Here is a 24,995-nt window from a genome sequence, read left to right on the forward strand (position 1 = left end):
TAAATTTTCAAACATTTCTAAAAGCCCCCATTTCCTCAAAAATCAATTTTCTTTGTCAACTCCTATGAAAAACCTGTTCTTGGTAGGCATTCTCCCTGTGATCTGGAACCCACTACTTTTAGGCACAACCCATTTTATGGCTGGGCACCTGCAGTTTTTAATAAGTTGTCCCTTGTGATCAGTTTCAAGTCGAGCTCTGGTTACCAGAAACACCACACATTGGATATTTCTCTTGAGAACCACGTGGGGGAAAGCCTACACCCTTCTCCCTAGAGCAATTATTTCTCTTCACGCAGGCCGGGGCTACATGTTGCTAACCTGCCCCTCTATCCAACCCAAATCTTCTTGACGGATATAGCACAAGTAACTCACAAAACCCAATCTTGATGCGCATCCTCTTGGCTGCAGAATTCCAGTCTAGTATCCTGATCTTTGTTTCCTTCAGGGAAGCTCAGGTCTTCCCAGAATGATTAGGGAGATCTTGCTCAGCTGAGAGTCAGACATACTGTGGTTGGAATCCTGGCTCTACCTGCCCTAGATGTGTGACCTTGGACAAGTTCCTCAGCCTTCTTGGAGCTCCATTTTCCTCATCCATCAAATGGGGTTAAAAATCCTGGGCTTGCAGGTGGCTGTACAAATTCAGTGAGATAAAACATGTGAATGGCCCAGTGTAGTGTGAAAGTTCAGGAACTGGCAGCTATTCTTGGTTTAAGAGAGAAAGGTGCAGAGTTCCTTGAAAGGACAGAGCAAGAGAATTTGTTCTCCCTGGAGATACAGGGTACCCTGGGTTCAGAGGTGAACTCAACCCGCCCCAGGCAAATGGCAAGACAATCTCGTGGCAAACAGCTGGAGCCCACCACTGTAGGCCCTGAGCCATGTGCCAGCCCCGCCTGTCCCAACAAAGGGGCCTTGGGGTTGACACAGCCAGTGCCAAGCCAGATGGGGCAGTGGCCAACTTTCCAGTCAGCCCAGATGTCTGTCTTTCTCAGATGAAAACTCAAAAATGTGGCCTCAATCAAAGTGGTTTTTGAGAACCGTGTGTTCTCCAGACTCTGGCAGGATTGAAGAGAACTATGAGCTGGGACCCTTTGATAAATCCCAAGGGGTCAGGAAGACCTGGCTCAGGCTAAGTCCTGGGAGTTCAGCTGGGTACACATTACCTCTACCACTCAGAGTGAAGGGAGCAGAGGGGAACTGTGGGCTGGTCTAGACTGACTCCCGGGCCAGCTCTCCATGCAAGCTCTGTGGCATTCTGGAACAAAAGGGATTTACCTATGCCATGCAATTAAGACTTCAAGGCAGTCCTTTTCCATGTCAGGAATAGTGGCATTCTGCTGGGACCTTCTTCAACAGTCCAGCACAGAGCCTCAAAGCCAAAATGTGGCTGAAGGAAAGCCATGAAGCCACTCCCAGGCTGCTCACCCTATCACTCCCACCACTGCCTGATTTGCTAGAACACCTTACTGGGGATGACAAAGGCTTCCCCCAGAAGCATAAGCCTATTTTATCAGAGGAGAAATAGGGGCTCAGAGAGGCAAAGCCACTAGTGCCAGAGATGATCTAGGATCCAGAAGTCCTGTCTTTCTTGCCAATCTTCCCCAAACCTGCCCTGGCAGCTTGTCTTTTCTTCCTCCGCTTCTTGTACAGAAGCTTCCTTGTCATCCCCACTTAAAGAAATGTGCCCACCCCAGCCCCAGGCTCAGGCATGAAGCGAGGTGCCTGGCACTCTGTCAACACAAACAAGGCTCCCCAACGTCTTGCCCCTTCTCTATACAATGCCCAACTGCACTTTCATGTGTTTTTGATGTTTATGTTGCCCTGGTCTTTGTTATTTCTTGCTCAGTGTGCTGGAATGCTTGACATTCCAGGGTCTGTACCCTGGTGCCCAGTGTGCTGAGATGTTCTGAACACAGTGGGGGAGGCCACCATCTGGGATGGGGCGGAGCGAGGGCAAGGGCTGAGCGTTGGGTGTGTTGGGGGAGGGGTACAATTGGTGTTCTGCACGTACCTGATCCACAGAGCTCTGCTCCCATGCCCACTGCCACTGGGCTCTAGCCCTGTCTGAACCGAGCTCACCAGCTGTATTTGGAGCAGGGTCCTTGGGCATCAGATGGGCTGAGCTCTCAAGGCTGGCACACAGGTGGAACCAGGAGTGCAGCAAGTGGGCGAGCAGGTAGCTGCTTCAGTATAGACGCTGGCCTTTTTCTCCTGCTCCCCACCCTTCCAGCGGAGGGCTCCCCGACTCTCAGAAGTGCTTCCAAGATCTGGGGATGTGGTCATGGTGCCCGTCAGCCCTGGCTGAGGGCAACAGGCCTAGAATCCTCCATTGGCAGCAGCCAGCCCTGGCATGGACCTCACAGCCTGCATCTCTGCATCCCTGATGGGCTCCAGAGCTTGGGATAGGCAGGCCCTGTGCTCCCACTCTCCCCTCCAATCCTATAAGCGGCAGATGTGACATATAATTGAAGAATGCAGAGCGGCTCTATTTTCATTTTCACTAATGTTACCTGATAGGTCTGTGGCTACTAACATCACTGTCAGATTGGCTTAGTGAATTAGAGAAGAGATACTGACCCAAGAACCCTGTGGGGCCCTGATTGCTGACACCCTACCCAGAGGGCTGCATCTCAAGAGCTCAGGATTATGCTTGGTACCCAAATCAAGGACACCTTAAGGCCTGAAGACTTGCCCAGAGGAAGGCTCTGAGAGGGGCGTAGACCTCAGCTGGTAGGAGAACCCCAGCAGTGAAGCGGGATTCTGGGAAGGCCCTTCTGGAAGCCTGTTTATCAGCTGCACCACTCCACTCCTTTACACTCACGCTGTTGGCAGCTGAGCCCACTCTTCCCCTTCATTATTTCTCAGATTCCAGAGGCAACAGTGTGACAACTTCTGAGCCCTGAGACAAGGAGGGGAAACTTCTAAGGCTGCCCCTGAATTGCCATTTGGATGAAATCTCACTGTTCCCACCACCTAGAAAAGCTAGCTCCCTCCTAGGACAGCCCTACTGGGTCAGGAGGTCCCAGGGCAGGTCAGCACCTCGGTCAGCGCAGCAGGTACTGCATGCCCCTCAGAGGGCTGATGGGATAAAGGGTGAGAGACCCCCACCCACTTGTCTGAATGAGCCAGCTCTTGGGAACCAGAACCTGCCCAGAGCAGGGACTTGGGAGCCCTGGCCCCACCTAACCCTTCTGACATGCCTGCCTTTCTACAGGAGAGCCAGGGCTGAGCAGGGCTCAGCAAGAGACACACTGTGCTCCAGAAAATGTTGCTCATTCTCTTGGTCTTACCTGCACATGCAATTTCCTTGGGTTGTTAAACTCTTCCCCACTATTTAACTGTCCTACCCCTAATTATTCTTCAAATCTCATCCTGGAAATCACCTTCTCTGAGAAGCTTTCCCTGATCCATAGGGCCCCCATCCCATAGTGTACAGATGTGCAGGTTGTGTGCTGCACAAAAGCACCATCTCTAAGGGAATCATTGGCATCCTAGATTGGCATATTTATGAAGATGATCTTGAACAAATGGAAGGGAAGGTTTTTCTAATTTGCACAAAGGTGCTACTGGACCTATGAGGGGCCTGGGTTCCACTGCCTGTGTTTGCACGGCACTTAGCACTTGACCAGACACTGCTCAAACCACTTCATTTCTGATGCCCACCAGCCATCTATGACTACCCACTAAATTGTAAGCTTGGAGAGGAAGGTGCGGTTTTTACCACCTTCTCTACTCTCTGTCCAGGGCCTGCATGCCATGGCCTCTTCAAATGGGGGCTTAGTCAATGTAAATATTTGTCAACTGATTAGAATGTGGGATATAGAAGTTTCAACGGTTCAACACCTGATAGGAAAGAGAAAAGAAAATAAGGAAAGAAGAAAAGTGGCAAAAACATCTCTGGCCTACAGGGGAGACCTGGGCAGTTTGATGCACATCTCCTGGTAGGGCAGTGGGTCCATTCCTTTCTCGCTTTCTTGAGGGATACTTTCTAATTACAATAATGATAATGATTGTAATAGCCATGGTTTATTGACCTAACACTAAGCACGTGCATCATTTCATTTAATCTCTACAGCAGCCTACGAGGCTGGCACTATTACTATCTCCATTTTACAGATCAGGAGACTGACGCAGAGAGAGGTGATCAGGAAGAGCTGGGACTGGTACGTAGTATGTGTTAGACATTTAAGCCTGGGAGCTGAATACTACCCTTTGCTACTTCGCCAAAAATTCTATCACACTGTAAAACCGTCTACACTTATTTTTAGTTTGGAAAATATAGTCACTGCTCCACAGCTGAGTCTGTGCCCCTCCCATCTTTGGGCTCCTGTCCAGCCTCCTGACAAAGCTGATTGACCAAGCTGACTGCTGACAGGCAAAGGAAATACACACCAGGCCCAGGCCCAGGCCCAGGAAGGAAGCCTGGAGGGAGAAGACAGACCAAGTGGGCAGAAGCCACACTCAGGCACAGGCATCTGGTCACCCTTCTCCCAATTGCGCAACTAAGACTGGGGAGAGCATCGTGAACAGGCATCTTGCTCACTCCTGAAATCGCAGTCCTTGGCATATACAAGGCGCCCAGTGAGTATTTGCTGAATGAATGAATGAATAAATGAATGAACACATGTTGGGTTTTTCCCATCATCCAAAAGAGGGCAAGGAACTAGGGTTCCCATACCCCAAGGATGAGGACATCTAGGACAGACATTCAACCCTAATTCAAAGTCAGGGAGGCTGGAACAGGAGGTAAGGAGATAAAGAGGAGGCCTGGGGTTCCCATCAGGGAGAGAATAAAGAAAACACTGAATCACTGAATCAAGACCTCTGGACCCCTGGCGTCTGGGCAGGGGTGTGCAGGGGAACACTGAATGAAATCCCTAAAATCTGATCAAGAATCTCTGCAAGAGAGAGCAGGCCCTTGCAGGCAATCAGATGGAGCAGGCAGGACAGACTGCACCAGCAGAGGGCTGCCAGGAGCCTCAGTGCTGGCCAGAAACACCTTCAAGGCAGGTCTGGGAAGTCTGCAGTTTACCAGCCTGTTCTACCTGCCTGGCCTCTGACACCCTAGAGGGGAAACCCTGGCAGGAGAGGGCAGGCCCAGGGAGAGCTTCCCCCACAACATGTGACCTTGGACTCCAGCACTCACCTGGTCTGGGTGGGCATGGGGCACACAAAGTCACCCCCCAGAAGGCTCCCACACTGCCACAGCAATCCTCCTGCGTAGTCAGCTCCAGCAGAGGGTTGGCACACTGGAAGAGAGGCCATGGACACCCGTGACCACCCCCTCTTCCCTCCAAGGCTGTGCACAGAGATGTCCTGGGAAAGCCTAGGACACAGAGCTCACTCTCCACATTCTGCCAGAGGATGTCCCCAGCCAAAGAAGGGCAGAAGGGAGTCAGCCCATATCCCAGAAGGAAGCAGAGAAACCTGCCGTGCACTCTCCCAACCCTGAACCTTGTGTGTGGATGGGACACCCCACACACAAGATCTGCCCTGTGCGGGGCTGCAAACCACCACCCTCCATGGCCCCAACCACTGACAAAGGGTCCTAAAGGAAGAGCTTCCTTTGCCTACCTCCAGGGAACCACAGGGTCACCCACAGTGTGGGCCTTGTGACCAGAGCCCCAGGCTCAGGGACACCCCAAGGTGAGAGGCCAGGGATGATCTGGGAATTCAGGGTGTTTACCCCTTGGCTGTCCCACCTCCTCCAGTTCCCTAATCTCAGATAAGGTTTCTGGAAATACCTTAGTTTCTGGAAACTAAGTGGTTTCCTGGCAACCCCAAGAAAAACCATACTGGGTCTGGTCTAACCCCTATTCTTGGGTGCCTGGCCTCAGAAAAGCTTCCCTGATTTCCCATTATGAGCTGAGGATGGTTCCAGGGGGCAATAGGAGTATCTCTCATCTTTGTACCACCAGGGCTTTGGGGTTAACCTCCATTTGTTAATTCCACACCTCTGTGACCCCAACTGTAGCCTCAACTGGATACAAAACTCCTGGCCAGATCCTAACAGCCCCACTGGTCCATGTGCCAGGGGTCATAGGATGAGCAACTCTAGGCTGCCTTCACCTGAGGGGAACTTCCTTGGGTCCTCTTCTGTGTGCCTGGTATTGACAAGCACCAAGTAGAGCCCAGGAAGGAGGCCCAGCCTCTCCATACATGGGCAATTTCATGCCTTGGGTTTTCCCATCTGGGAAATGGGAGACTCTGCAGACACTCACATTCCATAAGAATAAAGAGGACAGAGAGGAGGAGAAGGGCAGGCTGGGGACAACTGCTGTCCTGGAAGCATCCAGGGCTGAGGCCAGAGCTCTGTTCTCACCTGTCCGTTCACAGTGTTCAGGTAACACCGGCCCAGCAGTCCTCGAGGCCTAGGTGCTGCTGGGGGCAGTGGCCGAGGGGGCTCTCCAGACCGAGCAGGGATGTTGTTGCTGTCCCAGAGGCTGTGGCCAGGGCTGGCAGGCAGCCAGGGCGGGGGTCTGGTCTCCACGCTGTTCTCCACTAGGGCCTCCTCCACCCCGCCCCGCACCTGGGCCACCTGGTGGATCTGCACTGAGGCCTCAGGCGGGTGGTGAATGTGCACCTTCACCAGGGAGGGGTTCACGGAGGCTGGGCACAGGGGCTGGAGTCAGAGCCAGGGAAGCAGGGCCCCACCCTCATTTCCAACCCTCTGAAGGGTATCCACCACCCCTGGGCCAGGCAGGCCACTGGCTATGTGTCACCCCAAAACTTTCCCATTTCTTTGCTCCCAAGTTAGAACCCCAGAATGATCCCTTGTGGGGACGGGATGAAGTGCAAACTCCGTCACTGAAGGAGCCTTATTATCACATTCCAAGCTACCTTCCTGATTCTACCTCCCCCACAATCCTGGCCAACCCTGGAACTCCAGCCCCGTCTCCTGCATGGCCCCACCTCCGTGCCTTTGCTCATGCCAGTCCCTCTGCTTAACCAGATGCTACCCATTGTTTCAGGCCTAACTGCAGTCCATCCCCTCCACACAGCTGTCCCAGAGCACTCTGGGCTTAGGAGCCTCTCCATCCCCTGATCCCCTAAAGCATTCTGTATTTTTTTGGCACCTAATAATGGAAGGCAGGGAAAATGAAATGTTTTATGCTGATATTCTATTTCCCATCCATTCTCCTTCTATTACCCAGGCCCATGGGTTCCTTGAGGGCAGCACCCTGCCCTTACACTGCTTTGTCTTCCCCAAGGTACCCAGCACGGGGAAAGGGCAAAAACAAGTGGATAAATTCTGATGGGAGGGGGCCGAGAAGTTGAGGGAATGAAACTCAGCGCTGAGGGCCAGGAGAAAGAGGGAGGTTTGATCGTAAAGGAAGGACTACAGGCAGCTTCCCTATCCCTGTCACAGCCATGGTGACAGCCTCCACCCAACTGGCACTCCTCCCAGGGTCCCGCTGGCCCAGCTGTGCCAGCACTCACCCAGCTGGTTGGAGAGCGGCAGTGTGAAAGTGGACTGCTTCAGGGGGGCTTCCAGCAGGGCCCTAGGGCGGGACCCCCTCCCTGGAGGCTCCCTGTCCGGCTGCGGGATAGGCAGGTGGCAGAACTTCCCGGTGGAGTTGGCGGGGCACCAGCACTCGTCCCTGCCGATGCAGCGGCCTCCGTTCAGGCAGGGGATCTGGCAGAAATCTGTAACATCGACCCTCAAGGTAACCAGCGGTGGAAGAACAGCAGCACCCGCTCTGTGGCCGGTGACCACCACAGAGAAACAGGTGGCAGAACCCTGACCTTAGATGGCTCCTGTAGCCCAGAGCCCCCTGAAATGTAGGGACTTTCCACTTCATTCATGTAGAGTGAAGAAGAGTGGATAATAACCAGCCCCTGCCTTCCTAAAAAGCCTGTTTAGGCCTTTCCCTGTACCCCACAATAACCTGGGAGATGGGGAGTTGGCATTATCATGAAGTCTGTCTCTTCTCTGTTGAGGAAACTTGGACTCAGAGAGGTTATGTGACTCCTAGAGTCACACAGCTAGGCTGCCAAGTGAGGACTCAGCTCCCCATGTGATTTGGGACAACTTGTGGAGCCACAGTTTGGGAGCAGCGGGTTCCAGTCCAAGGCAGGCCTAGCTCTCTGGCCATCCACCCTCCAGGGCCAGCTGGGAACCATCTGAGCGGGAAAGGGACTCACAGATGCGGAAGCCAGACTTGGGATCGTGCCCATGGCCACCCTGGCTGTACAGGGTGGTGGTGTCGCCCTTCTCACAGCTGTTGGCACAGTGTCCACGGGCACAGGTCTGCTTGCAGATGGTGGGAGTGAAAACGATCTTGATCTTCTTGATTTTCTCCGTGAGGTTCAGCCCTGCAGAGAGAGGGCTTGGGTCCAGGGGGCAGGGCTGAGAGGCACAGCTGTGACCTCCAGAGTCTGGTTAGAAAGCCCCATGGGACTAGGGCTGCATTCATCTCAAGGGCATTTGCTGAGTACCTACTGGACGCAGGGTCCCATCGTAGGGGCAAGGTGATGATACCTTTGAGAAGCTCGCAGATGTGCCAGCCACCAAGCTCATACTTCACGCACATCAACCCTCTTGAGTGGGTGGTATGTTAGGTTGAACCATTAGAAATTGCCATTTTTGTAGGTTCCTATGGCTGAGTGTTGGTATTTTTCATATATCCAACCTACTATGTCCATTTTACAGCTAAGAAAACTGAGGCCCAGAGAAGTTTAGGTGCTCAAGTGACGCAGCTAGCAAGTGATGCAGCTGGGCTTTGAACCCAAGGGCAGGGAACAGAATGCGGCCCCTGCTTGCCAGAGAGGAGAATTTTCTAAGAGAAGAGAAGAAGATAAAGCCTGAGAGGATTAGAGTCAGGTTTCATGGGGGACCTGATTACCAGAACAAGGATCAGGCACTTTATTTGGTGGGTGGTGGGGAAGCCGCAGAAGACTTTTAAGCAAGACATCATGCTGGCTGTGATGTGCCGGGGGGTCCGGAGGCAGGGTGACCACTTGGGAGGTCATGGCAGCAGTGCAAGCTGAGGCCGCTTCATTTTCCAAGAGTGGTGGCAATGAAATTGGGGTATTAATTCAGTACGGGGAGCCTGGGGACAGAAGCCAGAGGCAGAAGGTTGAGGGAGAAATGGGAGGGGAGGAAGCTGAAAAAATATGTGTTGACCATGGGTTTGAGAAGCTTGACTGTGAAGGGAGGAGATAGGAAGGAAGTGGAGAAACAAGTGTGTGTGTGTGTGTGTGTGTGTGTGTGTGTGTGTGTGTGTGGTATGAGAGAGCTGTAAGCAATTGTACACGTTGAGGGGAAAGGGCTGAGAGGGTGGGAGAGGGTGAAGATACAGAAGAGGGGGGACAAGTGATGCCAGCGTTCCAGAGGAAATGAGAAAGGGTGCCAGAATGTGCCTTAGATAAGAGGGACACCTCCCCCTCAAGATGGCATAAAAGGAATCGTCAACCATGAAAAGGAATGAAGCACTGATACACACTGCAACATGGATAAACCTCAGAAACGTTATGCTAAGCCAGGCACAAGAACTCATGCCTGCAATCCCAGTACTTTGGGAGGCTGAGGCAGGAGGATCACTTGAGGCCGAGGCAAGAGGATCACTTGAGGCCAGGAGTTTGAGACCAGCCTGGGCAACATGCAAGACCCTATCTCTACAAAACAGTTAAAAATTAGCCGGGCATGGTGGTGCATGCCTATAGCCCCAGCTACTCCGGAGGCTGAGGTGGGAGGATCACTTGAGCTCAGGAGTTTGAGATTATAGTGAGTTGTTATCATGCCACCACACTCCAGCCTGGGCAACAGAGCAAGACTCTGTCTCTTAAAAAAGAAAAAGAAAAGAAAAGAAAATGTAATGCTAAGTGAAAGAAGCCAGACACAAAAGATGGTACATTGTATGACTCCATTCATGTAAAATGTCGAGGATATGCAAATCTATAGAGACGGGAAATAGGTGAGTGGTTGCCAGGGATAGGAGGGGAGATAAGGAGTGACTGCTGCTTAGTGGGTACAAGGTTTCTATTTGGAGTGATAAAAATGTTGTGGAATGAAATAGTGGTGATGGTTGCACACAATTATAAATATACTAAAAGCCACTGAAGTGTGGCCTTTAAAATGGTTAATTTTATGTCATGTGAATTCCACTTTGATTTTTAAAATGGAAAAAAAGGAAGGAGGTGAGCTCAGGCACAGATGTAAACAGGGGAGTGGTGGGCGTGACAGGCAGGAAGTTGAGGAGCTCTCTGGGAGGTGGGGGCATGTCTGTGGGCTGACGGATGGGGCCTCGGGAAAGGAGGGGAGGGGAAGGGAGGCCTGGAGTAGCTGCTCTGAGAAATGGAGGGAGAAAATGTCCAGGCACACAGGGAGGGGTTGTCAGGCAATAACAAAGAGTGTGCCATGGCGTGAATCCACAGAGATTCTGTTTCCTCCTGTGGGAAGCAGAGGTGCGGCTGTAGGTGCTGAGGAAACAACTGGTTGAGTTGATCCAGGAGGGTTGGGGTTTGCAGGAGGGATGAGGTGGAAGGACCGGGACCAGGGAATTGAGGTTCACAGTGGGATATGAGGGAAGCAAAGTCTGGAGGGGATGATAGATTGGGCAGAAATAGAGCAGTCTAGGTCTAAGGGTTGCAACGGGGTGAAGTCCAGGTCCACTGGTTTAGGACCCCTGGACCCCGGCACAAAGCAGGTGCTCAACAAGCGTTTGTTGATTGGCTGAAAGAATGAGGGACAAGGTGACAACTCAGCCCCTCTGTGAGAGCAGAAGGGGAAGCCAAGGTGGGAGAAGAGAGTTCTAGAGGCCCTGCTCTTCTAGGACCCAAGACAGGGTATCCTTACCCCAGGGGGATGAGGGGTGCTCCAGAGGTACCGCCTGTTGGGTGCCATCTCTCTGCTCAAGGCCTGGTCCCGGGGGCAGGGCGTTGGAAGAGAGCTGGCTACTGGCCGTGGCAGTCGGGTGAAGTCGGACAGTGCGGGACAACCCCACGTGCTGCTGGGAAGGGTGGGTCTGGCTGAGGCCACTCAGGGTCCTGTGGAGACAACCGCGGCAAGGGGGTTTGCACCCTGGGAACAGTGTGCCTGTGCCACTCCTCATCCAGCCACCCACTCTCTGCCTTTGCACAAGAACAATGCTCTCTGGCTGCCTTCTCACCCATGTATGGCTGACTCCCGGACACGAAGGTGCCCCGAGGCAGAAGGACTGATCTAAGGCCTGCCAGCTAGTTTTATAGAAATACCAACCCCTATGTGGAATCACCAGGCTTTTGGTGGGTTATTCCGGGCAAATCACTTAGCTCCTCTGGGCCCCAGGACCCTTAACTGCAAAATGGGGGTGTTAGACGGTCCTCACATAGCTCTGACATTCCAGGAGTCTTTGAGAACCCACTATGGACCAGCCCCTGCCCTAAAACCAAGTCCTGTACCTACGACCTACCACTTCTTAATATATCCCTTAATATGAATTACCTGTAGAAGAGATGCCCAACAAACACACCTTCAACACACCCTCTCATTTATTTTTATTGTAAGAATAATGTAACAACAATATTCAAGGAGAAAAACATGAATTCATCATCTCCCATCCTAACACAGCAAATACTTTTGCATATTTTCTTTCAACCTTTGCTCACATATATGATTTTACACTATTGTCATCACCTAGAGATATAATTTTAAATTCCGTTTTTCACTTAACATTAGATCACACTTTACACAATTCAATTTGTCATATTTGTCATGTTCATCGCTACATGATAGTCCAGCTAAAGATGAATCACAACATATTTAGACATTTACCTGTTACATATTCAGATTTTTTAAAAAGTTTTTTGCTTGTTTTTGGTTTTGAGACCGAGTTTTGCTCTCGTTGCCCAAGCTGGAGTGCAATGGTGCGATCTCAGCTCACTGAGGCCTCTGCCTCCTGGGTTCAAGCAATTCTCCTGCCTCAGCCTCCCCAGTAGCTAGGATTACAGGAGCCCTCCACCACTCCTGGTTAATTTTTTATATTTTTAGTAGAGACAAGATTTTGCCATGTTGGCCAGGCTTGTCTTGAACTCCTGGCCTCAGGTGATCCGCCCACCTTGGCCTCCCAAAGTGTTGGGATTACAGGCGTGAGCCACTGCACCTGGCCTGTTTTTAAGTTTTAAATGTGTATATCCTTACCTATATGACTTTGTCTTTTGTTAAAATATTCCTTTAGTACAGGGAGATTTGTTGTACTATTCTATTTTATTTTGTATGTTTGAAAAAATGTTATAGGAAACATCTTGAAAGGATTAAAACTTTAGGATGAGGCTGGGCGTGGTGGCTCACGCCTGTAATCCCAGCACTTTGGGAGGTCGATGCAGGCGGATCACTTGAGGCCAGGAGTTCGAGATCACCCTGGTCAACATGGTGAAACCCCATCGCTACTAAAAATACAAAAATTAGCTGGGTGTGGTGGTGCATGCCTGTAGTCCCAGGTACTTGGGAGGCTGAGGCTGAGAATCACTTGAACCTAGGAAGTGGAGGATGCAGTGAGCCGAGATTGTGCCACTGCACTCCAGCCTGGGCAACAGAGGGAGACTCCATCTCAAAAAAGCAAAACAAAACAAAAACTTTAGGATGAATTCCTGGGGCTAGAATGACTGTATCAAAGGTTACAAACATTTATGTCTGTAGGCACACACTGGTGTATTGCTTTCTGAAAGGGTTGCATCCAAATATATAAATGAACCACTTAGAGCACAATCTTGCCAGCACAGCATATTATTAATTTTTAATACTTTGCTAGCTTTGAATAAGCACAAAGTGGTACTTCAATGTTCTTTTCACCTCCCTCCTCTCCTTTAAAAAATTATTTTTGAGGTTAAAATATTTCAGGTATTTATTTACCACTTGTGAAAATCCTCTGCTCATGTCCTTTGACATCTTAACTGCTTGAATTGTCTCATACATTTGGACACATTCTCTTGATGTTTATTATTGGGCAGGCTGTTCTAAAAGGCAGCCTCTGTTGTAAATACTCTGTCATTGTCACAATGTCTATGAACCACTGTGTATACGACAGTGTCTGGACTGTGGTGGGTGTAAGCGTATTGCAGACATCAAAGCAGAGAGAGGCTCAGTCCTTGCCCAAGGTTATACAAGAGCTAAATCGGGACACCAGGATGCCAACCCAGGGCCTGATCCACAGCCTGTGTCCTGCGCCAGCCGACAACCAGCCCAGACCCCAGTGGGAGCTCAGCCTGGAAGCCTCTGCTCAGGCCTCGGGGGCATCCTTTCCCCCAGTAGGTCCCATGCCAAGCCTCCCCACTGGTTTCCTTGCCCAAGTGGGATAAGGCCCTGGGATTCTCTCCCTCCCCAATCTCCACCCCAGTTCCGTTAGCCCTCGGTGACCAGGCCATGAGCAAACTCTTTATGCTTTCCTGGCAGAAGGCAAACTAGGACTGGCCTGGCAAATTGTTCACGCCTATAATCCCAGCACTTTGGGAGGTTGAGACAGGCTGACCACCTGAGGTCAGGAGTTCGAGACCAGCCTGACCAACAGAGACACACCCCATCAAAAAATACAAAAATTAGCCGGGCTTGGTGGCACATGCCTGTAGTCCCAGCTACTGGGGAGGCTGAGGCATGAGAATCGCTTGAACCCAGGAGGTGGAGGTTGCAGTGAGCCAAGATCACCCCACTGCACTCCAGCCTGGGCGACAGAGTGAGACTCAATCTCAAAAAAACAAAACAAAAAAGAAAGCAAACTCCCTCCGAGGGCTTCCAAGAAAGTGCCTGGGAGAGAGAGGTGGCTGAGCTGCTGGCTCACTAGGAGCCTCGTCCTGGGTACCAGGCTGGTACCATGCTCAGGTTAGTGGCAGCGCCACAGAGCATCCCAGAGAGGTGAGAAGAGTAGCTCATGTTCTGCCCAGACCACTGCCACTTTTCTGAACTTGACCCTGACAAAGAGCTCTCCAGTCTGGTGACGATGGAAACTCAAAGTGTTCTTTCTTGGTGGTTTGTTGTCATTGTTATGTTATTGCTGCTGTCAGTTTTTTATCTAATTGGTGCTCAGAGCTCATGGCACCAAGATCCCAGGGTTCAAATCCCTTAAGGGCCAGTTGGGTAGTTTTGCAGAGAAGAAAACCAAATAAACAAACCATGTGTTCCCTAGTCATAGACAGGACCTGGCTGTACAGAGGAGAGGGGTTGGGACTGGGCCAGACAGATGTTGGTTCTGCTTCTTACTAGCAGCACAGCCTTGAGCAAGTTACTTAGCTCCCCTGAGCCTCAGAATCCTCATCACTGAAACAAGAATAGCAATGCCCACCTCATAGGGCTGGTGTGAGGATGACGAGAACAGTGAGACCATGCAATTATTTCACAAATACAAGTAAATGGTCAAAGTAGAAAAATACGCCAGAATTTTTAAATTGTAGAAACAAGGAGGGAAAAAGGAGTTAGCTACAGTTTGGACTAAATACCTCTCCCCAGGCAAATAAGAAAACATGACTGGGCCACTTAAAATTCTTCTTTATGGGAAATAAAAAGACTCCAGAAAAAAGTGTTATTGCTGTCCAAGTGTCCTTATATATACACAGGGCCAAGTGTCTAATCTGGTGTCAACACATTTTTAACAACCGGAGTCCTCTGAGCCCAATTCATTGTCACCTACTGCTCTAATGGGGATTTGGGGTTAAACGACAGAAATAAAAAAGCCCTGCATTCTGAGAGGCTCATAGTGGAGTAAAGGAAGAAGCTCCCAGTTTTTTTAATAGGTCCTGCCTCTTATTCCTAAAGGATCCATTTAAGGAGGTTGATATCTCCCTTTATAAGTCCCAGCCTAGGCCTCAGAGGTGAGCAGCGAGAGAGGCTCAAGCTGTGTGGAGGGCTGCAGGTTCTTGGCTCAACTCTGGCTCCCCGGTGGTCTCCAACTGGTTGCCACTGCCATCACCACATAGAAGGGCACAGGCAGCTAGGATGGAGTGGAGACTGTGAGCTGTGGAGTTTGCAAACCCCACTGTCTAGCCTTGTGTTATCTTTGCACTCATTTCCTTTAAGCAAATCGCAAGCCTTTAGCCAAATCCTGTTTGCATGTTCTTTCCTAGTCTCAGGTTGTGGGACATCAAAAGAAGGGTCTGGTGCCATGTTTGCCCCAGGCTGGTCCAAAGAAGCAGTATTCCTCCGATTAAGGACAGTAGAGGTTTGGTAACAGAAGAAGGCAGGTCTCAATGAGAAGGTGACCACGGCCCCCAGGAGACGCTCCATCTACTATCAGCCTTGGAAGAACCGCTGCAATTTCATCAAAGGACAGAAGTTCCCAAACTCACCCAGCACAGGAATGGAACTTGCTATCTTTCTGGGACTGTTCCAGGGAAGTCCTGGCCAAGCCTCCACAATGGACCAAATAGTCATCTCTAGACTTCAGGATTTCATGAATCCGTAAAATTTTGGAACAAATTTGGGGGAACAACATAAAGTCGCTTTTTATTTAGGTTGCTAAGACTTTAAGACAAACACGCACAAAACTGCCAATCACTACCACCATAATTTCATGAAAGAAAAGACATTTCAGAGCCAAAAAAGAAATGTTTGAATAAGCCTAACTTCATGGAAATCTCGCCAAATGACTTTATTTTCTTCATTTCTTTATGGACCATGAAATCCCCATCACAGGCCAGCACAGAGCCAAGAGACAGCCACCAGATCCACCACAGTCTGCTCTCACCTGTGGACTCTGGGCTTTTCAACCAAGATGAGGAAAAATTCTCATCCCAGTGGCCGGGGTCTTCAGACCCACATGAAAGCTGCCTAGGCAGTCTGTACCCATAATGATGCCACTTACTGAAATGTGCAAGGTGTGCCCACACCCTGCCCGACACACTAAGGTTTCCCAACAGCGATGGGAAGACAAGTGGGCGAGGAGCTCTGTGCCCTCTACCCCATTCACCCTCACCCTAGCCTGGCAGCTCTCCTCTATTTACTTCATAATTTGGGCTTCCAAAAACAGCTGGCCCATCATATCCATGAGTTCTGCCTCTGCAGATTCAACCAACTGTGAATGGAAAATATTTGGGGGGAAAAACCCCCCAAAATAGCAATCAACAATGAAAAATAATACAAATAAAAATGATATGACAACTATTTACTTAGCATTTGCACTGTATTAGGTATTATAAGTAATCTAGAGATGATTTAAAGTATATGGGAGCATGTGTGTAGGTTATATGCAAACATTATGTCATTTTATATCAGGGACTTGAACATCCATGAATTTTGGTATTCACGGGGGTCCTGGAACAAATCCCCTGTGGATACCGAGGGATGACTGTACTATTTTGTTTGGAAAGGGTCTTGCTGCTAAAAGAAAGTTTAAGAGTGTTGCTAAAGATGCAGAGAATATGCCTGTAATCCCAGCACTTTGGGAGGCTGAGGCAGGCGGATCACTTGAGGTCAGGAGTTCGAGACCAGCCTGGCCAACATGTGGTGAAACCCCATCTCTACTAAAAATACAAAAATTAGCTGGGCATGGTGGTGGGCACCTGTAGTCTCAGCTACTTGGGAGGCTGAGGCAGGAGAATCACTTGAACCCGGGAGGCAGAGGTTGCAGTGAGCCGAGATCACGCCATTGCATTCCAGCCTGGGTGACAGAGCGAGACTCACTCTCAAAAAAAAAAAAAAAAAAAAAAAAAAAGATGCATAGAATAGTTGTAATTATTATGAACATGAAGCCAGATATTTTATATACATCATCTTATCTATGTTATTTTAGTGAATGAAAAAACTAAGTTGCAGAATATACAGATAGTATGCGTCTAGTTTTGTGTTTTAAGAAAAAACTTTTCTCTCTCTCTTCCCCTACAGATGTTTATATAAGCATAGGAAAAGGCCAGAAGATCTGTAAATAGTGGCTACTCTTTAAGAATGAGAGTGTTTGTGTCTGTGTACCTCCCATTTTAAACTTTATAATTTCAATATTTTTGAAATTTTTACAATAAATATGCATCACATGGAATAAATATGTATTTGTTTTGTAATCAAAATAAATCTCTATTCTTCCCAGCAACTCCATTTTATAGATAAGGAAACTGAGGCTCAGAAAAAGCATGGTAAATGTGTACACATAACTAGGACCACGATGGACTATGTTAGTGAGCAGAGGTAAAGGAGTTCAGATAGAATACAGACCATATCTAGGAGAAGGATCCAGGGAGCTTCAGGGATAGGTAGGATTTTAACAGCCCCAAAATGAGGAGGCAGACATTCCATATTAGAAAAACAACATAAGGGCCAGGCGCGGTGGCTCAAGCCTGTAATCTCAGCACTTTGGGAGGCCGAGGCGGGTGGATCACTTGAGGTCAGGAGTTCGAGACCAGCCTGGCCAACATAGTGAAACCCTGTCTCTACTAAAAATACAAAAATTAGCTGGGCGTGATGGCAGGAACCCATAATCCCAGCTACTTGGGAGGCTGAGGCAGGAGAATTACTTGAACCTGGGAGGTGGAGGTTACAGTGAACCGAGATCGCACCACTGCACTGCAGCCTGGGTGACAAGAGTGAGACTCCGTCTCAAAAAAAAAAAAAAAAGAAAAGAAAAATAACATAAGAAATGCATGGAGATGGGAAGCACAGGCCATGTTTGAAGAAGAATAAGCACCATTTGGATAAAGCACAGATTAGAGGGGAGAGGGGCGAAGGGAAATCATTCCAATTCAATGCCTATCAGGTGGCAGGTATCATGCTAAGTGTTTTAGCTAATATATCATTTACTTGTCCAAACAATTCTATGATCAAAAACCCCTCCTTGGCCAAAACCACCTTCAAGTAAAAAGACAAATGACATGGTGGGAAAAATATGTGCAACTCGTATCATAAAGAAAAGATGAATCTCCATAATATCAGAGTTCCTAGAAACAGAAATGTCAGAGACCAACAGCCTTAAAAGAAAAATCAGCAAAGAATATGAACAGGTCACAGAAAAAAAAAATACAAATATTTCTTGAACCCAGAAAAATATGCTTAACCTTTCTCCTTGTAAGGGATGTGCAAATGAAAACTATGCTGAGGTAGCATTTTTTAATCCATCAGATTAGAAAAAAACCCAAAGGTTTAATAACATACTCATTTGTGAGACTACGCAGAAACAGACGCTCTCGGATGCTGCTGGCAGGAATGTAAATTGGCACGACCCTTCTGGAAAGCAATTTGGCAATGTCTATCCACATCCCAATGCATCCGTGCTTTGACCCTGCCGCTCCACCTCCAAGACTATACTGCAGATAAACCTTCTGTGGTAGGTGTTGCTGCCCTGCCCTGGTCCCCTTTCTGGCTCGTGTACCTGCAAGTGTAGTAGCTAAAGGCTTATACCTGTGATTTCTTCCGAGCCATGCTCTTGGCTGATGGGAACCACCTGAGAAGCCCCTCCCACAACCATGACCACACAGCCAATGACTGCCTGAAAGGCAAGTTCAAAAGCCTGGGCCTCCAGGCCTTAAGGAGAAACAACCTTGTAAGCTCTATCCTCAGTCAGGTCAAAGCTTGATTTACCTGGGACCACATCTTTACTTGGCTCTCTCCCCTTTCCCACACTGCTTTCTTCTCTCCTTTCACATTTCCCCCCCAAAATCACACACACTGGAATCCCACCTCTAGGGGACCCGACCTAAGATACTCGTAAATGTCCAAAACGATATATGAACAAGACTATTTACAGAAGCACTATTTGGTAATAGCAAAATAGTTTGTACAGAATGAAAACAACTTAAGTGTCCTTCAGTAGGGGATTGGTTGAACAAACAAGGATCTGCCCACAGAATGGGGTAATAGGCCCTGGAAACACAGCCGCAGCTCCTTTACATCAATAAGTTAAGCTTTCCAAGATACACTGAAAAGTGAAAGCACAACAGCCCAATCCCACCACTGACTGTTCTTGTACAGACTATGACCTAACAATGGTTTTCACATGTTTAAATGGCTGAAAAGAACTCAAAAGAAGAATAATACCTCAAGACATGAGAAAATGATATGACATTCAAATTTAAGCATCTATAAAGTTTAACTGGAACACAGCTGCCCTCCTCGTCTGTGACTGGTTTTGCTCTCCAATGGCACCGCTGAGTAGTTGCAGAAACTGTATGTCATAGCAAATCTAAAATATTTACTGTCTGGCCATTTATGGAAGTGTGCTGGCTCCTGGTGTAGGGCATGTGAACTTCTGGGTAACATACAGAAAATAAGGATATATGTTGCAGTTATTTGCATATTCATAAAGCAACCTTGGAAGGATACCCTGGAATATTAATAACAGTGGTTACCTATGTATGTGGCAGGGTGGAGAACAGGGAGTGGGAAGTGGGTGGGTAGGGAATAAACTGGTGCTATATATATATTTATATATATATATTATTTTGAGACAGAGTCTCACTCTGTTGCCCAGGCTGGAGTGCAGTGACGCAGTCTCAGCTCACTGCAACCTCCGTCTCCCAGGTTCAAGCAATTCTTCTGCCTCAGCCTCCTGAGTAGCTGGGACTACAGGTGCTCGCCACCATGCCAGGCTAATTTTTTTTTTGTTTTCGTTTCACCATATTGGCCAGGCTGGTCTTGAACTCTTGACCTCGTGATCCGCCCACCTCGGCCTCCCAAAGTGCTGGGATTACAGGTGTGAGCCACCAGGCCCGGCCAACTGGTGCTATAATTTAATGACACTTTCTCTGTGCCACATTCTGTGCCAATAATACCCATCACGTGCATCCTCTCACATAGGCCTCTCCATAACCCAAGACTTAGATACTCATCATCCCCATTTTATAGTCAAGAAAACAAGGCTATGGGGGTTCTACGCCTTGCAGAAGGTGGCTGAACTCCTAAGTGCTGAGGCCAGGTTACCAAACCAGGTAACTTCATCCTAAATCCACCCACCATTAATCGTTTCTTTATTGCCATTTTACAAATGGGGACATTGAGGCTTTGAGGGATTAAAGAATAGGTCTGTGCCCTTATGGTGAAGGTCTTGAAATATTCAGGGAGGTGTCTGGGCTGTACTGAGTGGGTGAAGGGGAGTGCCCTGAGATTCTGAAGCAGGGAAATGACCTGGTCCGAAGAACAGCTACACTTTTTCACTCATTCAAAGGGCAAGTCCTGAGTGCCTGTTACAGGCCATGCACTGACCCCAGGGATGGCAAAGACTCCAACCTTGGGTGAAGTCTTTTGCCCCCTAAGCTCCAATGGGGGCTGGACAAAGGGACTAGTACACTAGCAAAGGTGAGGGGGCACAGGGGAAGCCACATGCTAGCCTCAAGTCACTCGTGGTCCTCAAGCAGGCCTAGGACATGTTGGGATGGGCATTCTTAAACGATGATTATTGCAGTGAAAGACCACCTGGTAGAGAGTGAACTAAAGAGAGGAGAGCTGGAGGCCAGCTAGAAGGCTTTGGCTGTGGTCTAGGCTATCAGTGGCCGAGGAAAGAACCAAGAAGAAGGCATGGATGCAAGGGCTATTTCAGATGTAGAGACAGATAATTCCCAGCTATGGCTTGGACTAATAGGTGGAGGGAGTTCCAAGAGCCAAGATCTCAACATGAGAAATCCAAGAAGTGAATGATGGGCTCAGTTTTGGATATAATGAGTGCTTGGTACCTCGAGATGGAAACACCCAGGAGGCAGAACTTGGGAGAGAGTTCTGGGGCTGTAGACACAGTTGGGGCTGGGAGGAGGTTGTAAGAGTAGAGGTGGTAGCTGTAGAGTTAAGAGGGAAGGATGATATCATTTGAGGAAAGCAGGCAGAACAAACCATGCTTCAGAGTGCCACTGCCTGACTGGGGTGTTAACTCTGCCAACGTTTTCCAATTTAAAAGGGGAAAATGTATTAATGAAAAGAATGGTCTCAGTTCTAAGTCTTGCTCCCATAAATTCTTCTCCAACCTCTGGCGCCCGCTACCACTTGTCTGCTAGCACACGATTAAACAAACGAACAAGCCGTAAATTAATATTAATGGAAAAATGTGGCAACAGCCTATCATACTTCATCCCACAGTTTGCGCTTTTCACGGACACGTGCGTGTGCCTATAGCTGGTTTTTTTTAAAAAAATTTTTTTATGCACACATAGACGATCGTCATAGTTTCTGCTAATAAAACTGTTCCCAGCTCTAATCATGGAATTAAGTATATTGATATTTCGTGGTACTCCTTATGACTTCCAGGTGTTCTGACACCTAAACAGTTTGAGAAATGTAAGAGGAAAGAGAGAACAAAGAAGGGCAGAGGGGGCCTAGGGAACACCAACACTTAGGCGCAGACAGAGGGAGAGGCTCTGAAGGCATCTGAAAGGGAGCAGCCAGAGGAGTAGGAAGGATCTAGGAGAAAACTCCAAGAGAGGAAGGCGTTCCCAGAACTCTCTCTGCTGCCTGCCAAATCGCAGAACCTGCGCCTTCCTGAGGCTGCAGGTGCAGCTCACTTCAGCTTAACATGCCCTGTGTTTCCCTGGCGGCTCCGTCTCCCCTGAGGATCTGGGTGCTGGCAAGGCAGAAGAAGGCCCTTGCAGAGCTCTGCTCCTTTCTCCTCCTGTCTGGCCAGGCAGGCCCTTGGCTGCCAAACCCCTGGGGACCTAAGATAGGGAGACGAGTGGGGACAGCATGTTCAATGGGCCCAGAGCCTGGATTGGAATCTGTACCTTCTTGTTGCCTGGCACGCTCATAGGGCATTGTCAACATTCCCTGGTGTATTCCTAAAGGGTCGAGAGCCAGCCCTCTCCCCGGTGTCCCCAAGGTGTCTCAAGATCACTCCTGCTGCTGTGTCTGCTTGGCGTACCCACCCAACCTCTTTGCCCTCACCAGTCAGCTCCAGGCACCCCACTCACCCCACCTGGCTGCCATGAGTCACATCCCCACTGCTCTGAGGCTCTGGGCCTCTACCTCTTCCTATGGCCACATCTAGGTCTGAAAGGACTGGATCCCCCAGCACACAGACCCCAGGGGATGCCTCTGCCAGGCTGTGGCTGGGGAGGAGGTAGAGCCCTAGGGGAGTCTCTCCTGCCCAGACCGCACCCTGCCCTGCTTCCCAGACAGCTAAAGGGAACACAGCATTCCTGTTTCAGGCAAGGAGATGGAGGGAGGCATGAGCTCTGCGTGTCAGGGGGAATGTCAGAGAGGGGCACCCAGCCCTTGCCTGCAGCCCGTTCCCCCATCAAGGGCAGCCCTGAAGTAAGTGCTGCCTCAGTTTCTAAAGGGTCCAGAGACTCCTAGGAGCCACATCCCTCCCCTCCACCCTCCAGCCCCCTCATGTGTTGGTCCACTGTGAACACTTTTCCACCGAGCAGCCAGCCTTTAGGCTGCCAGGCTGCCAAGCCCTGGCCCCTCGAGATCCTGTGCGGCCTTTGTCCCCTCCTGGCGGGGTAAGAGAGCCAGGCAAGAGAGCCAGAGAGGGCTGCCTGGGCACTGGGCTCACACCCAGGCCATCTCAGGGGCAGAGGCGGGGTGGGGGTGGCCCTGAGAGGTTCTCAGGGCTCCAGGAAATGCCCATTTTCTCCCTAGCTTGCCCATGCGTCCAGCTGCTGCAGCAATAGCCCTCTTCTTCCCACCAGGAAAAAGAGCCCCTCTAAGTGCTTCCCTGCCTCCTTCTGGGCCCAGCTGGACCACCCAAAGGGTTGCAGCTCGGCGGGGGACACAGACCCCCAGGAGGGAAGGGACTGAGTCTTACCCTCTTCATATCTTCCATGGAGTCGTCACAGCGCTGGGCACACAGCTGCTGCCCTGAAAATATTTCTCACACTCAACTTGAGACTTCTCCATGGCTTCTCCCAGTCCTCCTGCCTCACTGGAACCATCTCCCCAGCCCTAGCTGGGCCCCATTCCTCAGCCACCCAGGGCCAGCAGGCAGTCTGAGACCTCTGGCTCCGAGTTCCCTCGGGAAGACTTGTCAGCACACGGTGAACCTGGATTTCAGGAATTCGTCCTTCAACCACTGCCAAGGTGCACCGTCCCATCAGGCATTATGCAAAGGGCATTTTGCCCACCAAGAGCTTGTCACCCAGACTGTGAGGCAGGGGGTAGGGAGAGGCCTAGCATACCTGGTGCCTTCACACAAATCACAAGAGGCCTCTCTGGGCATCCAGTTTACAGAAGTTGCCCTACTTCCTTCAGGCTGACGCAGCATGGTCCCGGTGCTGGGTGAGCAGAACACAGGCTAGATTTTGGCCCCAGGGTTCATCTCCTGCCTGGCACCCTTGTGCAGGACACAGCAGGTACACTATATACAGCAGCCCCAGGCCAACCCCCTGCATGCGAGCATTTCATAACAATCCCAGAGCGGAGAAGGAGGAGAGGGGCAGAAGCCAGGAGTCTTATGGCCAGGTAAGCTGTTCAGCCAACATGTTCCAGCGCGGCCGTGGGGCTGGATCACTGGGGAATGCTTTCCAGAGGGTGGGAGACATGAGCCGGAGGAAGGGGTGCGGAGCGCAGACAGAGCCACAAGCATAAAGGGACATATTCAGGAATGTGCTGGCATGGTGTTCAGGGATAACTAGGCCTGTCTGACTAAAGAGAAATAGGAGGAGTCAAGGATGAGAATAATAATAGCCAACAGTTACATAGTGCTAATCATATGCCAGGCACCGTGCTAAGCACTTTACATATATTAATTCAGTTAACCACCATTAAAATTAGGAAGTAGGTATTATTATTATCCCCTTTTTCCAGATGAGGCATAAAGAAGCTAGGTAACTTACTTAAGGTCACATAGTCAATGACTAGGAATCAAACACAGGCATTCTGCAGATACTCTAGTTCCAGAGCCTATACCACGAATCTTTGCACCACCTTGAGAACTATGCTTCAGGACTGAGTATAGAAGGCCAACAGCCTGGGCCTCATCCTATGAACCTCATGCTTGAAAAGGAAGCCTTGAAAAAAGTGTTTTCACCAGAAAGTAACAAGGTTAAAAATAGTCATGGAAAACTCCCCTTGGAGGCCCCCTACCTACCCCTATTACCCACACTGCCCAGGGATGCTCCCCTGCTTGTCTCCTAGAGCACTTGCAAAAGCTTCCCAAGGGCTGGGTGTGCTTTAGCTGCTTGAGCATGTCAAACCGCTGGATGTGAGCTCTTAGAGGCGAGGCATGGGTCCAAGTCATCTAGTGCCTGGAATGAAGATAGAGATGGAGGGAAGGAGGGAAGGAGGGAAGCAGGGAGGGAGGGAGGGAGGGAGGGAGGGAAAGAAGGGTGGCCAAGTCTGAACAAAATCCTTGTCAGTTGCCTGACTCAGAGAACATCCCTCTTTTCAGCATCCTTTCTTCCAACTGGCCTGAATGAATGGAAGAACGATTAATAGGAAGTATGAGATTCACACAGGAGAAGGTTATTTATTCCTGGCTTACCACTTGGAATGTGTTATGGGGTCTAATTGCAGGAGACCCCCTCTTAGCACAGGTTCCTTGGGTGGGCAGACACTGGGAATGTTGAACTGAAGGACTAAAGTTGTGTACAGACGTGCTGCTGGAGCTCAGATCAAGGCCTGGGTTTCCCCTGGCTATTAGAACAGGGCATCTGCTCATGCCAAAAGCGGGTTACTCCTCCCAGGTCCAATGACAGAAGCCAGCTGTGCTGAGGGGCAGAGATCAGACTGTAATGAGATTTGTCCACTGGGATCTCTTCCTCTGGGTATCTGCTGGGGGGTCAGAGTCCTCCCCACACAACCTGTCTTGATGAAATAATTGCTATACTTACTAAACACGGTCTGAGCACCAGGCACCAAACACACACGAACTTATAAAGGTCCCCTAACAAGAACCTAAGACATAGGTGTCTCTGCCCCACTACGACCCATGAGAAATTGCGGCATGAAGGAGGAAGGTAGCTGGCCCGAGCTCACATATCTCATGAACGGCAAAACCCACAATCCTAAAGCTCAGGACTGCCAGGCTCTAAAGCTCATCTCACCCCTCCCATCACTGCAGCCAAACTCCCTCCACAAGCTGCCATGGTGATGCATTAAGTACAAAGAAGTGTATGAAAACCAGAAGAGGCTGCAGAGCTGCAGCCATGAAAAGGGAATGAAAATACAAGGCAGGGCCTAGGGACCT

The 24,995-nt window shown here is 49.7% G+C and overlaps 1 protein-coding gene across 2 annotated transcripts in view; it reads right to left on the minus strand.

The window, feature by feature from the left end:
• LTBP2 (latent transforming growth factor beta binding protein 2) overlaps nucleotides 1-24,995 on the minus strand; it is a 111,706-nt gene that overhangs the window by 44,650 nt on the left and 42,061 nt on the right. For both annotated transcript variants that reach the window (XM_054447892.2, XM_054447894.2), the window contains exons 4-8: nucleotides 10,796-10,986; nucleotides 8,143-8,313; nucleotides 7,438-7,644; nucleotides 6,320-6,606; nucleotides 5,144-5,246 (exon numbers count right to left, since the gene is read on the minus strand). In XM_054447892.2, coding sequence (XP_054303867.2) covers nucleotides 5,144-5,246; nucleotides 6,320-6,606; nucleotides 7,438-7,644; nucleotides 8,143-8,313; nucleotides 10,796-10,986 — 959 coding nt within the window. The remainder of the gene's footprint in view (nucleotides 1-5,143; nucleotides 5,247-6,319; nucleotides 6,607-7,437; nucleotides 7,645-8,142; nucleotides 8,314-10,795; nucleotides 10,987-24,995) is intronic.

Source organism: Pongo pygmaeus, chromosome 15, assembly GCF_028885625.2.
Source record: "Pongo pygmaeus isolate AG05252 chromosome 15, NHGRI_mPonPyg2-v2.0_pri, whole genome shotgun sequence".
Lineage (NCBI taxonomy): Eukaryota > Metazoa > Chordata > Mammalia > Primates > Hominidae > Pongo > Pongo pygmaeus.